Source organism: Sparus aurata, chromosome 12 (assembly GCF_900880675.1).
Source record: "Sparus aurata chromosome 12, fSpaAur1.1, whole genome shotgun sequence".
Classification (NCBI taxonomy): domain Eukaryota; kingdom Metazoa; phylum Chordata; class Actinopteri; order Spariformes; family Sparidae; genus Sparus; species Sparus aurata.
In genome coordinates, this window is record NC_044198.1 from 27855701 (window position 1) to 27869975 (window position 14275).

At 39.3% G+C, this 14275-nt stretch overlaps 1 protein-coding gene across 4 annotated transcripts; it reads right to left on the reverse strand.

The window, feature by feature from the left end:
- Nucleotides 1-536: 536 nt before the first annotated feature.
- otpa (orthopedia homeobox a) lies at nucleotides 537-5590 on the reverse strand. 4 transcript variants are annotated; one of them, XM_030434736.1, is made up of 3 exons: nucleotides 5263-5590; nucleotides 4439-4884; nucleotides 537-1802 (listed from the first exon to the last, which is right to left on the reverse strand). In XM_030434736.1, the coding sequence occupies exons 1-3, from the start codon at nucleotides 5336-5338 to the stop codon at nucleotides 1281-1283; spliced, it is 1044 nt and encodes a 347-aa protein (XP_030290596.1). In that variant the 5' UTR covers nucleotides 5339-5590; the 3' UTR covers nucleotides 537-1280. The 4 variants fall into 4 exon arrangements, with proteins under 4 accessions (XP_030290596.1, XP_030290597.1, XP_030290598.1 ...); XM_030434737.1 differs by having other exon boundaries at nucleotides 5302-5588; XM_030434738.1 differs by having other exon boundaries at nucleotides 4439-4836; nucleotides 5263-5586.
- Nucleotides 5591-14275: the final 8685 nt, after the last annotated feature.

Genomic DNA, 14275 nt, shown 5'->3' on the forward strand with positions numbered 1-14275 from the left:
TTTATTCACATCTTATAAACCACAAAGAGAAATCACAGTGTTTCCATCTGAAATGTTGTGAAGAAGAAGCGTAACGTAGAATAAAATATAAACAGGAAGTATAAAAAGCACAAAATTGAACATTTCTGACTGAAGATTTGCTTAAAAATCCACAATTTTGCTGCTCAGGTGTTTTTTTATGTGTTTATTTTTAGCAGAAGATTTTGATTTTCAGCATCTCTGCTGCAGAAATCATCTTCACCTCTTCACATGAGGTCACTGAGAGTCCTCATGTGATGATGTCATGACATGATGTCATAAAATCTGAAGGGAATTCAAGTGTTCGATTTGAACTGTGATATTTTTGACGCTATATTTGAGGATGCAGATTCCTCTGTCCAAAGGAAACCAGCCGCTTCACATCTGACAGACAAATTCAAAGTTTCTCCTTCATGTTCACAGTTTGTTCTTCTACGTCTGAAGTCAAACAAACCGACGTCATCACCTGCAGATGATGTCACCGGGGGCTCGAAGAAAAGGCGGTTTGATTCAGGATGTGACGTAATTGAAAATGATTTTTATTGGATCATTTACATTGAATTGATATAAACATGTCCATGAAACAAAATGGCTCAAACATTTAAGAAAGTCATATTTGATAATAAGCACAGACAGAATTTCTGGAAACAGAATTTATATCACAAACTGACCAAAATGGGAACAAGAGTGCTTCCTACACAAAACATCCTATATAACAGAGTATAGTTAAGTCAGTTTCCTTAATTTATAATATTTCCCTTATTTTTCTTCTTTTTTTTTTTGCCTCAGACAGCACATGCAGTCACGTCCTCCTCCGTGTCGTCCTGTTTCCTTCTCTGTGTCCTGTTAAACCTCCAGGTGGGTTGTTTTATTTTTTTTTTTTTTTGTTCCTGTGCGTCCCAGCAGGTAGGAAATGAATCTGTGTCCAAGAATCCACAGTTTGTCTTCAGTCAGCAGAGAGAGAAGCTGCATGTGCCAAAGAAATAAATACAGAACCAACCAATAATTTAAATTTAAATAGACAAATAAATAGTCGTCATAGGCTACATGCGAAATCATAAGTTATAGCTTCGAACAGAACGAGTCGTGTGTTTGTTAAAGGTCTGATGAGCCGCTTCAGTTTCTCTCCGGGTCGTGATTTGGGAGGAAAGCGCGCCCGCTGCAGCTGAACGATATCCTGGTTGTATTTTCCCGGCTGGCGTGTTGTTGGATGAGTCAGAACTGAACGCAGAAGCTCTCAGTGAGACGGAAACAAAAGCTCTCTAGGTGAAACTCATGGATACTGTGTGCTCCAGCGCTTTGCGGCGCAGCGACGCGATGCTTGTCCCTCTCCAGACGTCACTGTCCGGGGAGCTACACAGCTGAGGCGAGCCGGTCACGTTGGTCGGGCCGGACAGGGACGCGGGTACCATCCCGGGGAACGTGGGCTGGTAGAGGTGAGACTGCAGCCCGGAGCCGTTGGACGACATGTTGGATAGACCCATGGAGTTGTGAGGCTGCCCGGCGCCGAGGCTGCACTGAGACAGCGACTGCGCCATGGCCTGCTGGCGGCCCAGGGCCGGCGGGAGCTGCAGCTGAGACACGCCGGGCATCCCGGCCGTGGCCCAGCGGGTGTCGTTGGCGTGGAAGGAGCAGAGGCTGTCGTTCATCGCGGCTGCTGCCGCCGCCGCTGACGGGAACTGAGGCAGGCCGTGGTGCGTCGGCAGCAGAGTCCCCGGAGCCCGGAACACGTTGGTGGTCTTCTTGCGCTTCTTCCACTTGGCGCGCCGGTTCTGGAACCAGACCTGCAGGCAGAGACGTGACGTGTGAGGAGGAGCTGACAGGTCATAAAAAGGTTATGACATCAGAGTGTGATCACCGTCATAATGCGAGCAGCCGACAATAAATCAGCTGCAGGAGAAAACGGATTGATGTGCCAACATTTACAGCCGCGCGTAAAAGTGTCCAATTATTCAAATCAACAAATACCACGTGCGTAAATCCAGTTTAATTCTGTATTCTCTCTGTGCGCGCACATGTTATAATAAACTCTTATTTTATGTGTCAGATAGGATAAAAATAATAATAATAATTTAAGTGAATTGTGGGAATTTTGCCGCAATTAATCCGTTAAAATATTACGTGTAATTATCTCAGCCGTCCAGACGAGCAGACATGATGTTTTTAATGTTATTCTTGCGCGTAAAACCACATTTTTAAACCTATATTTCCCCCGTAAATGACTCCTGGTGCTCCGCGCGGGGCTTTAATAAAGATAATGTTTTCGCTGTGACAAACAGACTTTATTCCGGGAGTCCTTGAGCGCGCAGCTCCGCCTGCAGATGATTAATGTGAAGATTTGCTTGAGAAAGTGGCGCTCGGTAATAAGAGCGGGACAATCTCACTCTCCTCCTCCTCCTTCCTCCTCTTCTCCCTCCGCGTAGCCAGCCGTGAAATCCGGCCTGAAATGCATTACACTTCAGAGGAAAGAAAACGCAATTCCTCATCCCGTTTAAAAGAGACGGAGTGCGCTCCGAGCGCGCCGCGCGCTGACAGGCCCATCGCTAAACTGATCCTGGACCTGCTCCCATTCCACAGGATGAGCTTCATTTCACTAATTCTTATTTTATGGAAATAGTTGAGAGAAGCTGCGATAATAATAATGATTATTAGGGTGTTATTTCACATGTGAGCGAGCCGAGGGCGTCTGCCAGCAGCGCGGCTTAATAAGTCCTGATGTGTTTGTGCAGACTGGAGGTCAGAAACATTACAGAGGATAAAACCAACAGAGTCCAGTCGAGCTGGAGCAGCTGATCCCGGTCCGTTAGAGGTTCTTAGCTTTTATCTGAGGCGATTAGAGGAAAGTAATAAAGCTGCGATCATCATCTGCGGGTTCATCAGAGCTGCGCGACCATTTTAGAATCAGACACGTTTTATTTTATACATTTATTATCAGTGGAATTTACTCCTGTGGACAATAATGAACATCTAATCTGATCTGTTTTTAGATTAAATAAAAAGTAAACAGCAGATTTTACATACGCATGAATCTGTTTTATTCTCCTGAAAATAGAAGATTATTGTTGATGTTTGTCAGATGAAAGACGCGGGAAATTAAAACCAGACTGGAACAATTCGCCGAATTAACAAGAAGAACCAAATAATAATGAATTTGTCAGAAACAAAGATTTACAGAGTTTATGAATTTTCTTTTGAGTCAACAACTCATAAAATTAAGTGATTTTTAAAGGCAGTCTGGTGAGTTTCTCTCTCTCTGACTCGCCTGTTCAGTTAAAAACACGTTTCCTGTCTGTTGTGGCGCGAAATGTTCTCATGTTGTTGTAAATTATCATTAATAACAACAAACAAATTAAAATTATTTACACTGATAAAAATTAGTAAAGAATAATTGAGTGTTTCTCGTGTTTATTTTGTGACACGTCTGAATTTTATTTTGTTTTGTGGATGTTTTTGATCACCAATAATTATCTGACACATTTAATTTGACTTTTACTTTTTTATACAAGTAAAGTAACTAAAGTAACGCGCTGATCTCAGGCTGTAGGTCGTGCAGTGTGTGAACAGTGTGTGTATAAAACAACACACTGTCTGTTATTATATTTATGTATATAAATATTTTATTATCATCATTTAATAATAATAATGTATATGTAAACAACACGACCTGAAGTTTATTGAAATAAAAAAAACCTCTTGTTTTCTTTTTGTAAAATTAGAAATAAAACATGACGTCAAATTCTTGGATAGTTTCAGAAAAACGTCTGTGTTCGTTTTCCTTCAATAAATCATGAATTAGGAGCTAAATTAAAACGATAAATAAAAATGTTCCTCTTTTTTCTTTAACGCATCAGATCAATAAATAATATTCAGACAACATCAGATTTAATTGTATCTTCTGTATTATTTCTTCCAGCTGGTTTTCTGTTTCTGAGACATGAAACGTGTTTTTGAAGCCGGTTCTGGTTCTGATTCTTTCAGTCTGCAAATAAAAAATTTGTTTTTTATTTTCTCTTTTAAATTTTAACACCGGCGGAAAATCAGAACATTTAATTCTTTGATTGTATTAAAGTGTTTCACTCATCGATTATTATCTGAGCGACATTTATACCGTTTCAAATAAATGTTGAACCGCAGAAATGTAATATTAGCAGAATTTGTAGGTAAAAAATAAGGATTGTAATTCTGCTTTATTTATTTAAAAGTGATATTTTATTTTCTGTGTTTGTTGCAGCGTCACTCGCGTGCTTTTATTTTGTAGTTTTCGAGTTAACTGTTAATTAAAGCGCGGGTTTATTTTGTGTTTGATGCTGTTTTATGTGAACACCTTGGCACGTGCCTGTGTGCCCATGTGTGTGTGTGTGTGTGTGTGTGTGTGTGTATGTGTGTGTGCGTCCTCGCGGTGACCGGAAGCTGCTCCTACCTGCACTCTGGACTCCGTCAGGCCGATCCGCAGCGCCAGCTCCTCCCGCATGAAGATGTCCGGGTAGTGCGTCTTGGCGAAGCTCCTCTCCAGCTCGTTGAGCTGCGCCGGGGTGAAGCGGGTCCGGTGCCGCTTCTGTTTCTGGCTCTGCTGCGCGGACTGGTTCTGGTTGCTGTTCTGCTGCTGCTGCTGTTTCTCCTGCTCTTTGCCGCCGACCTGCACCGGGTTGGATCCTCCGCCGCTGCTGATGTCATCGCCCGGGAGCATCGTGGCCCCTTCCACGCCGTCCGGGCCCGGGCCCAGCTCCCCGGAGTGCCCCGGGTCGGGTCCTCCTCCGCCGAGCCGACACTTGAGAGCCTCCCTGTGGCCCAGGAGCTCCGCCGCGGCATCCTTCATCCCTGCACAGACAAGCACAGCTGGTGAGGTTCGGACAGAAAACAGTTCTGCTACAGGAGGAGAGAAGGGACATGTTAGAAACATGCGGATACTTTACAGGCAGCAGAGAAGAAGGGTGAACAGCCGAGGCGTTATTTTAACTTTAAAACATCAGCAGACATCAAACACACACACACACACACACACACACACACACACACACACACACACACAGCATGCACGTTACAATCTGCTCCTTAAATACTCTTAATTCAATCCGATATCTTAGAAAACGCTTAAATCAAATTACGCAGTAATATAATAATAATAATTACTTTTCCAATGAATTAGGCGAGTTTAGCTTCACTTCAGTCGCATTAAGACAAAATAAGAAGCAAATTGACAATTTTCTGAGCTTGATTTAAAGATGAGAAGTGTCTCCAGCTTACAGTAGAGTTGAAGACCGGAGTTTGGTGATGATAACTCACCGAGGCGAGCATCCAGGAGGTCGGCATGAGAGAGCATTGCGCACCGCTCCAGGGCGAAGTGCTACTGCTAAAAAAAAAAAAAAACAGCCCAACCTCTATGACTTTAACCTATTTAAGAAATATATATAGCCTAAATGAAAGCAAATTCGGTTTGTGGTTAAAAGGGAGGTTCGTTGCATTATAATGTAGTTTAGAGAAATGGGGAGGCGCTTAACGGCGGAATGAACCCATGAGCTCCTCCAAACGAGGACCAATCAGAGCTGAAGCCTGAGGTATGTCAGCTCCACACGGACCCCCCTCACCTCCTCCTCCCTCCTCCTCCCTCCTCCACCCTCCTCCATCCTCTCACATCCACAAGTTCATTCCTCCTCATTCCTGTAATTGGCTTTGATTTCTCCTCCAAATTACACCCAATAAAAAAAATAAGCTGATTTAATATCTGTGTGTGTGAGAGAAAGAAAAAAAAAAAAAAAAAAAGCAAGAAAAAATGTCGGATCACCACAATATTTGTTTAATTGTGCGGATTAACACCTCATCACACCTCGAATATGAGCCGTGATACAAAACTCCCTTTGATTTTCTGTCATTTTTAGCCTCCGCTGACACCGTCGACCTCCTCCAATAATCCGCTGATTTCCCTCTCAGCCCGGACAGCAAACTTTACTCTAACCGGGGCTCATTCTTCGAGGCCCCATTAGGCTTTTTATGTAATTAGTGGCTATAATCTATACGCCTTTTATTGCGAGTATCGGTGTAAATTAGAGGGTGTAATTTACTGTGTTTGGGTGAACTGTCAGGAAGGAGGGACTTGGTTTTAAATGATGTGTGTGAGCAGATTAATTCGGCGGAAAAGTGGAGGGAGTTCAACATGAAGGGAGCAGACAGAGGAGGCCTGTATTCACCAGATTATTCTATAATCTGTCTGAATTAAGGTGGTTTATTCTGACTGAGACGAACAAAAAAAAAACCATCCCTGAATAAATTAGATTCTTTTTTTTTGTCTGTTAGATATTTAAAAGAGAGGAACTCAGGCTGAGACATGTGGACAGATGTCGGGACGTGTTGGAGGCAGCAGCTTTTTATTTATTATGTGCTGGAAAAAAAAAAGAAAGAGAAGAAGTGGCACAAAGGAGGCGTCCGAGCGTGAAGCCCGCGGCGCGCTGGGCTTCTTTTCTTCATCCATCCATCCATCCCGACTCCAGCGGCCTCTGCTCATCTTTTATTTGTCTGCAATCTGGTGGCACGACGGAAAGACAGACAGACAGACAGACAGACAGGCAGGGACGGAAGGACTGATGGAGTGCGGGAGTCTCGTCGGACGCACGGCTGAGCTGGAGGAGTTTTTTTTTTCTTCAGCGAAGAAGAAGAAGAAGAAGACGCACTTGGAGATATTTCCTGTCCTCTCTCTTTGTTTGTTGGACTCGAGGTAGATTTTTAGTTTTTTTAGAGATTTAACAGCGGAACCAAACAGCTTCTTGTTCCAGTTATTCCAGGTTGTGTAGGATTATATCTGCTTCGTTTATTCTGCAGAATTATAAACACAGTATTGAACATTTACGCAGCAGTATTTCCTGTAGCAGCTCTCTCTCTCTCTCTCTCTCTCTGTCTTCCTCTCTCTCTCTCTCTCCCTCCTCTCTCTCTCTCTCTCTCTCCTGATGGATTCATTTTACGACTCTTCAAACAGCTCAGTGCTTTTATAGCTGCACAAACATCTAATATTTATCGAACATTTAACCCAATCATCAGATAGGAGGATGATGATGAAGAGGAGGATGAGGAGGCTTTAAAGGGCCTAAACACTGACAAATAAATGTTCATTATCTGATTTATTTTGAGATATTTCTCTTATTTTTAACAAGCCGAATTAAAGGGACATAGTTGTATTTTAACAGTGTTTTCTTTGTGTGTTGTGGGTGTTTTTAAAAGCACTGCCTGTTAATATCATGTATTATTTAGCTGTTCTCGTTGCTGTAGATTTCAGGCTTTATTTGGATAATAAAACACTTCATCAGACACAGAATAAACTCAGGAACACGTTTTTATTATAAATATCACAATTCTATATTATTTTTATTACCAGTGTAGATAATTCTCGGTGAGATACATCCCTCTCACTGGAAGCTCCTGATAGATTCAGTGTTTTTGTTCGACTAATTCAAAGGCATCTTTTCACTTAGCAGTGTCAATAGTGTGTGTGTGTATGTGTGTGTGTGTGTGTGTGTGTGTGTGTGTGTGTGTGTGTGTGTGTGTGTAATTAGTGTAAACACAGCCACAGTGAGCTGCAGCCTCTCTCTCTCTCTTCTCTCTCTCTCTCTCTCTCTCTCATCCATCTCCTCCATGATAGAAAATAAAAATAGACAAACAAATTCGCCCCCTGCGGGTTAATGCGGTGCATCTGAGTGGAAAGCAGACATTTTCACGCGTTGTGGAGATGAGGAGTGACTTTTAATAAAAACAGAAAACACATTAAACTATGATACTGTAAACGGTGAGAAGGCTGGGATCCATGTGTGTGATTTTTATTTATTTATTTTTGGAGGGGGCCGAGCGGGATTCGAACCTGTGACCTCTCGGTTACAGTACAGCCTCTCCAAACCTGCACGCGCCCCCGTACAGCGGGTGTGTTTCCCTGCCTGTGATCCGCAGCCTGTTTTCACTCAATTAGAGATTTCTGAGGAGAAAAACAATCGATCTTCCATCTGCACGAGCTCCAGTTTAACAAATGAGATTCTTGTTTCATGCAGCTGATTTGGTGACAGTCTGCGGGGATTAGAGAGTAATAAGTTACTGTGCGGAGGAGGAGGAGGAGGAGGGGGAGGAGGAGGCTCAGCTGCAAACCACAGCGGGCTGCTCTGCGTCCTGCAGCCGAAGTTTCATCAACTTCAGCGGCAGAAAAGAGCGGAAATCTGCGGGAAACTGTCACCGGTCACCAATCTCAATGCTGTTTTTAGCGATTTTAAAATAAAAATTCAATTTAATATAAAAAATGATCAACTGAATGAGTATTCGGAAAAATATTCAAGTTCTTGGAGTAAAAGCACATAAATCGGCGATCATCAGAACTTTAAATATTAAAGTGAAAGTGCTCACTGTGAAGGCAAAACGGCCTCCATCAGTGTGAAGCAGGATGTAACTAAATACTGTATTCAAGTAATCTTGAGGCTCTTTGATGTTATTTCACACTTCTGATCCAAAGATTCCAGATCGATCAGAGTTTAATTACACTACACTCATCTGACACAGACCCTTTCAAATTAAGAGCTTAAAATATGTATTTTAACATGTTTTTGAAAACAGTAAATGTTGCCATATTTCCCTCTGAATTGTAGTTAAATAAAAGATAAATTAAGAAGCCAACTTAAGTACAATGTGACTTTTTGAGATGAAGAGTTAAAAGGCTGTTTTAAAGGCTTTTTTATATAAATAAACTTAAAATCAGTAAATTAGTTTTGGGGGAATAATTCAGATTCTTGGAGTAAAAGTAGAAACATCATCAGAGAATTTACTGCTTCAGTATGAAAGTAAAAGTCCTCACTGTGAAGGCAGAATGGCCTCTTTCAGTTTACATTACACTTAAAGAGAATATCAGAGTTATTTTTAATGCAGTAGTTTGCTGCAGAGCTCATTTTACTGTGCGCTGATTTAATTCCCTGTATATAAAAACATTGTTGTCCATATGTTCATTATAAGTGATTGAGATCTTTATCTGCCCGGCTGCCACATAAATGTTGCTGCAGAGTGAAATGTACATTATTTCCATCTAAACTGTCGTAAAACAGAAGATACAAGAATTTTCAATTAAGACACTTTAAGTAAATGTACTGGGTCACCTTCATCACCTCAGGTGTTACATCTTGTCATTAGATGGAGGGAATATCTGTCTCTGAGGTTACAAACAGGCCGCGTCGTTCATTTGGAGCTTATTTAAAGGAGAGCTGATGATTCAGAGCAGGTCGGTCAGCTGATGTTGGAGGTAAAGAGGTGGAAGCTGTTGGTTTTGAGAACGTGTGAACATAAAAAATTAACATTTACAGCCAGAGATCAAGACTTGTGTCCCCTCTGACCTCCTTCATCTTCTGTCTGAGTCTATTCTCTAATTATTTATTCATGTAATTACATAAGAGAGTGTAAAAATGTGCAGTAACACTGCACGAAGTGAAGCAGTGTAGATAAAACATTATAATAACGTTATGTGTTATCTTTAATTGTATGTTAGCAGCTGCTTTTCTTCTTTTCATGGTTGAACCAAATGTATTTTTCTCAGTTTTTACACATTATTATCTTTTATGAAATTATTATAATATATTAGAATATTGATCCAGTGAGGAAGTTCTGATATTTTGAGCTAACATGTCGCTACAAAATGCTTTATAAGATCTTATTATTCCTGTTTTAACGCATGCTGAATATTTATGAGCGCTTGTGACAACAGGCGACTCTAACACATTATAATCTACATATTCATGGACATCAGCTTTATAATAACTCACCATTATTGTTATAAAGCATTACGAATATTCACATGTGCTTAGAATTATAATTACAAAGTGCTACAGACGCATTATAAAGAATAATAAGTGTGTTCATGATGTGTTATAATGCAGCACAGACACGGACGATTGACTATAGTAAATATTTACATGAATATTAATATTTTGTGGTATTTTAAATTTCCAGTCCACCAAATACAAAGATGATATTATACTTTATACTCTGCTACACTCACCTGACACCCACAGGTACTACTGACCTTTTCAGATTAAAGGTTTTAAAGCTAAAAACACGTGATCAGTTTATAAGATATGATAAAGTTCAATAGAATAAAGTTTCCTGCCAACCTCCAGCTATAAAACGCTGCTTTAACGTTAACGCTTTAGTAATAAAACCTGATTATATTGTGATAACTTCCTGAAAGGAGTCATTCTGCTGCTGGGGTGCTTTTATTTTGATACTTAGCTGATAGTACTTCCACGCTTCTACTTAAAGGAGCAGTCTGCAGTTTTAAAGATGAAATGCAAACTCTGAATTTTTTATATTTACAATATAAAAAAGGTGATAATACGATTTTATACTCTTTCCATATGTGAATAAACAAGCTGTTCTCAGAGGAGAAAAAAGGTCCTAGAACACAGTTTAATGGTGGAGAGGTGGCAGGGTCCGCCACATGTAAACAAAGTACAAAAGCATAAATTGTGTTGCAGCATTACAAATTCCTTAATAACGAAGATTATAATAATTATAGGGTATAACTTCTGGAAATTGGCCTTTCTGCTGCCTGATGAAGGCTTTTATTTTGACACTTTAGCTGACAGTATACGAGTACTTTACAGGAGTATTTTCAAAAGTAAATATATGATGTGGTTCAATATATTAAACTATCTACAACCTCCACCAGACACAACATTAGAAAATGCTGCTTTAACTTCTATTTATTCGTGACATAAACCTCATTATATGCTATTTAAATCGACTTCCTGTAGGGGGCGCTCTGCTGCTTTTATCTCCACACTTAGCTGATAACATTTATATATTTTTACTTGAGTAAAATGTTTGAATCCAAGATTATTTTTAAGAGTTTTAGAGCAAAAAAAGAAGAAAAGAAAATCAATATCAATTATCATCAGACATGCAGCTTTAACTTTTATGCATTAGTAACAAAAATCAAATAATGTTATATTCTTCTGTATACAACAACATCCTGCTGCCTTGCCAGTGCTTTTATTTTTACAGGCTACTTTAATTAAGTTAGGATAACACTCATATTTCTACTGAAATAAAATATAATTGCAGTTTATAACATTTTAACATTATAATGCTGCTTTCATGTTTTTGCATCAGAAATAATAAGAATAGAAACAGAAAGAGTCATTCTGCTGCCTAATCAGTGCTTTTATTTTGACAGGCTACATCTATTAAGTTAGGATAACACTCATATTTCTACTGAAGTAAAATATCCTAATGCAGAACATTAAATGTTTAAGTGTGATCAGTGTATAAAATATCTTTAACATTATAATGCTCCTTCAGAAATAAGAGAAGAATAGAAACAGAAAGATGTTAATCTGCTGCCTCATCAGTGCTTTTATTTTGATAGGCTACATTAATTAAGGTTCGGATAACATTCATATTTCTAGTGAAGTAAAATATCTGAATGCAAGTGATCAGCTTATTTAATAGTTTAACATTATAATGCTGCTTCAGAAATAATAATAATAATAATAATAATAATAGAAACAGAAAGAGGTTAATCTGCTGCCTCATCAGTGCTTTTATTTTGACAGGCTACTTCAATGAAGTTAGGATAGTACTCAGGAGTATTTTATAAAGGTAGTATTATTAAGGTAGTATTATTATGGTATATGGTTGTATTATTAAGGTAGTATTATTATGATAGTATTATAAAGGTTGTATTATTACGGTAGTATTATTATGGTAGTATTATAAAAGGTTGTATTATTAAGGTAGTATTATAAAGGTAGTATTAGTAAGGTAGTTTTGTTATGGTAGTATTATTATGGTAGTTTTACAAAGGTAGTATTATTAAGGTAGTATTATTAAGGTAGTTTTACAAAGGTAGTATTATTAAGGTAGTATTATTATGGTAGTATTATTAAGGTAGTTTTACTATGGTAGTATTATTAAGGTAGTATTATTAAGGTAGTATTATTATGGTAGTATTATTATGGTAGTTTTACAAAGGTAGTATTATTGTGGTAGTATTATTAAGGTAGTATTATTAAGGTAGTATTATAAAAGGTAGTATCAGTAAGGTAGTATTATTATGGTAGTATTATTATGGTAGTTTTACAAAGGTAGTATTATTGTGGTAGTATTATTAAGGTAGTATTATTAAGGTAGTATTCCGTCCATGTGTCTCCAGCGGAGCGGAGTGAGCAGCCTGCCCGGGTCCTCCGGTCACATCCACCCAGCTGCAGCGCCCCTCCGCCGCATCTCATGCCTCAATTAGCGCCGCTGCCCTCTGCACGGACTCGATTAGGCCGTGATTTATCCGAAAGAAATATAATTATACCTCCAAATAAAATAATCAGCATTGAAGAGCGATTTCCTTAACGAGATGGAGCGGGCTAGGAGCCACGCAGTAGCAGCGCCTCATTAGGGCGCTAATGAGACTTCGGGGTGATCCCGATAATTATCGAAATCTGTAAAATAAGGATCAAGTCAAATGTAACCTTAATTTGTCTGCCAATTGAGTTCATTTATTACTATGACTATTTAGGAAAGGCTCTGGTTATTTTAGGGTAATAGATGTGGGAGCTGCAGACAGACAGACAGATAGAAGGAGAGAGACAGACAGAGAGACAGACAGAGAGAGAGACTGACAGACAGACAGATAGAAGGAGAGACAGATAGAAGGAGAGACAGATAGAAGGAGAGACAGATAGACAGACAGATAGACAGAGAGAGAGACAGACAGACAGACAGATAGAAGGAGAGAGAGAGACAGGTTTCCCTATCAGCTGTCATCAGGATGATACAGCAGGTCACAGCAGCAGCAGCAGGTCAGTGTTAATCCAGCAAACACCAGTTTATCAACCAATTATTGACTGAAAATTAATTACAACCCAACTATTTTTTCTAGTCTTTCTAATCGATACAGGTTTTGTGTCAAACTACGTTGAAAGGCCTTAAGACCACGTCACCATACACGTCTACATATTTACAGACCAGCGACAAAATCAAATATCACATCATACATTTTCTCAGTCTTGATATTGTGACAGTAATGTAGATGAATGTTGGAGATTTTTGATAATTAAGCGTCAGTAAAGTTGATTTAATCACCTTGTTGTTACCGTCGACATACATGCGTAGACCCGTTGTTGCGACTGCACGTCGGCCATATTGGCGTGATAGATTTTGATGAAAGGTTGTCACGCCGTTTTATGCCCCTAGTGTTCAAAGACAGGAAGTGCACGTCTTTACCGATGAATATTAACGCCACCGTGAAAAAAAGATGATTAAATTTTCTGTTTTAATCTTCCGAGTCATTATCACCGTAAAAAAAACAGTAATCTCATGTTATTTTTCCTGTTGATATTTTACAGATTTTCCCTGTTTTTCTTTAGCACAAAATATCCGTAAAATCACAAAAAAACGACTGAATTCACGTGCGTACAACGTCACAGTTTTATGTCTCGTCTTGTTCCTGAGCAGTGGAGTTGAATAATGTCCAGAACATATTTGGCAGAATATAATAACGTCACAGTGAATTTAACCTCTGAGCTTTTGAATATCAAAGTCATAACTTCTTATTTCATCCGATCCGACTTTTGTATTTGTACAAATGTCACAGTCACCTCTGACCACCAAACTCTAATCAGTTCATCCTCGAGTCAACGTGAACATTTTCAACCAGCTTTAAAGAAACTCCCTCAATTGTTGTTGAGATATCGAGTTCACAAGAAGAACAGCTACAGTTTTATCGTCATTTTTAAACCTTTTTAGGTGTTTGAAATCTTATTATGGGGGAACGTCACCAAACACAGGAAGTGTTTGTGCTGTACTGTCCCCCTAATATTAATTTAGACATTTAGTTAGTCCAGAATAACTGCCCAGGGCGCTGACAAGATGGATGTCGAGTGAAAATGTTCAACGTAATCGAGGAATTTTTGGAACCAGAAAACATTACCGGACTTCCAGCTGACTCAAACATATACAGATCTACGTGTAAATGAGGCACGAGTGGGTAAAGACAAGTATTAAACAAAGAAACATCTAAAAAGGTCCAATTTGTGAGAATTCCCAACTCGTCTAAGCACTGATACTTTGGGATTGGACGCCGTCCTAAAGCATCGATATCTGAGGAGCTCAGAATGAGACTGAAAAATCATCTTTATTTCAATTTGGACCTTTAAGTCACATCAAGATAAATCCAAAATATAAGACAACGTGTTGTCTCATATCAGCGGCCCGGGTCCTGTCCTATTCTAAAGAAGGTTATATAGTTATAACT

Bases quoted from the DNA above. Each gene is read 5' to 3' on its own strand.
- otpa (XM_030434736.1), bottom strand. From the start codon at position 5,338: ATGCTCTCTCATGCCGACCTCCTGGATGCTCGCCTCGGTGAGTTATCA. The intron at 4,885-5,262 runs GTAAGCTGGAGA...CTCCTCCTGTAG, and splicing joins CTCCGGTCTTCAACTCTACT to CAGAACTGTTTTCTGTCCGA. The intron at 1,803-4,438 runs GTAGGAGCAGCT...CTCTGCCTGCAG, and splicing joins TGACGGAGTCCAGAGTGCAG to GTCTGGTTCCAGAACCGGCG.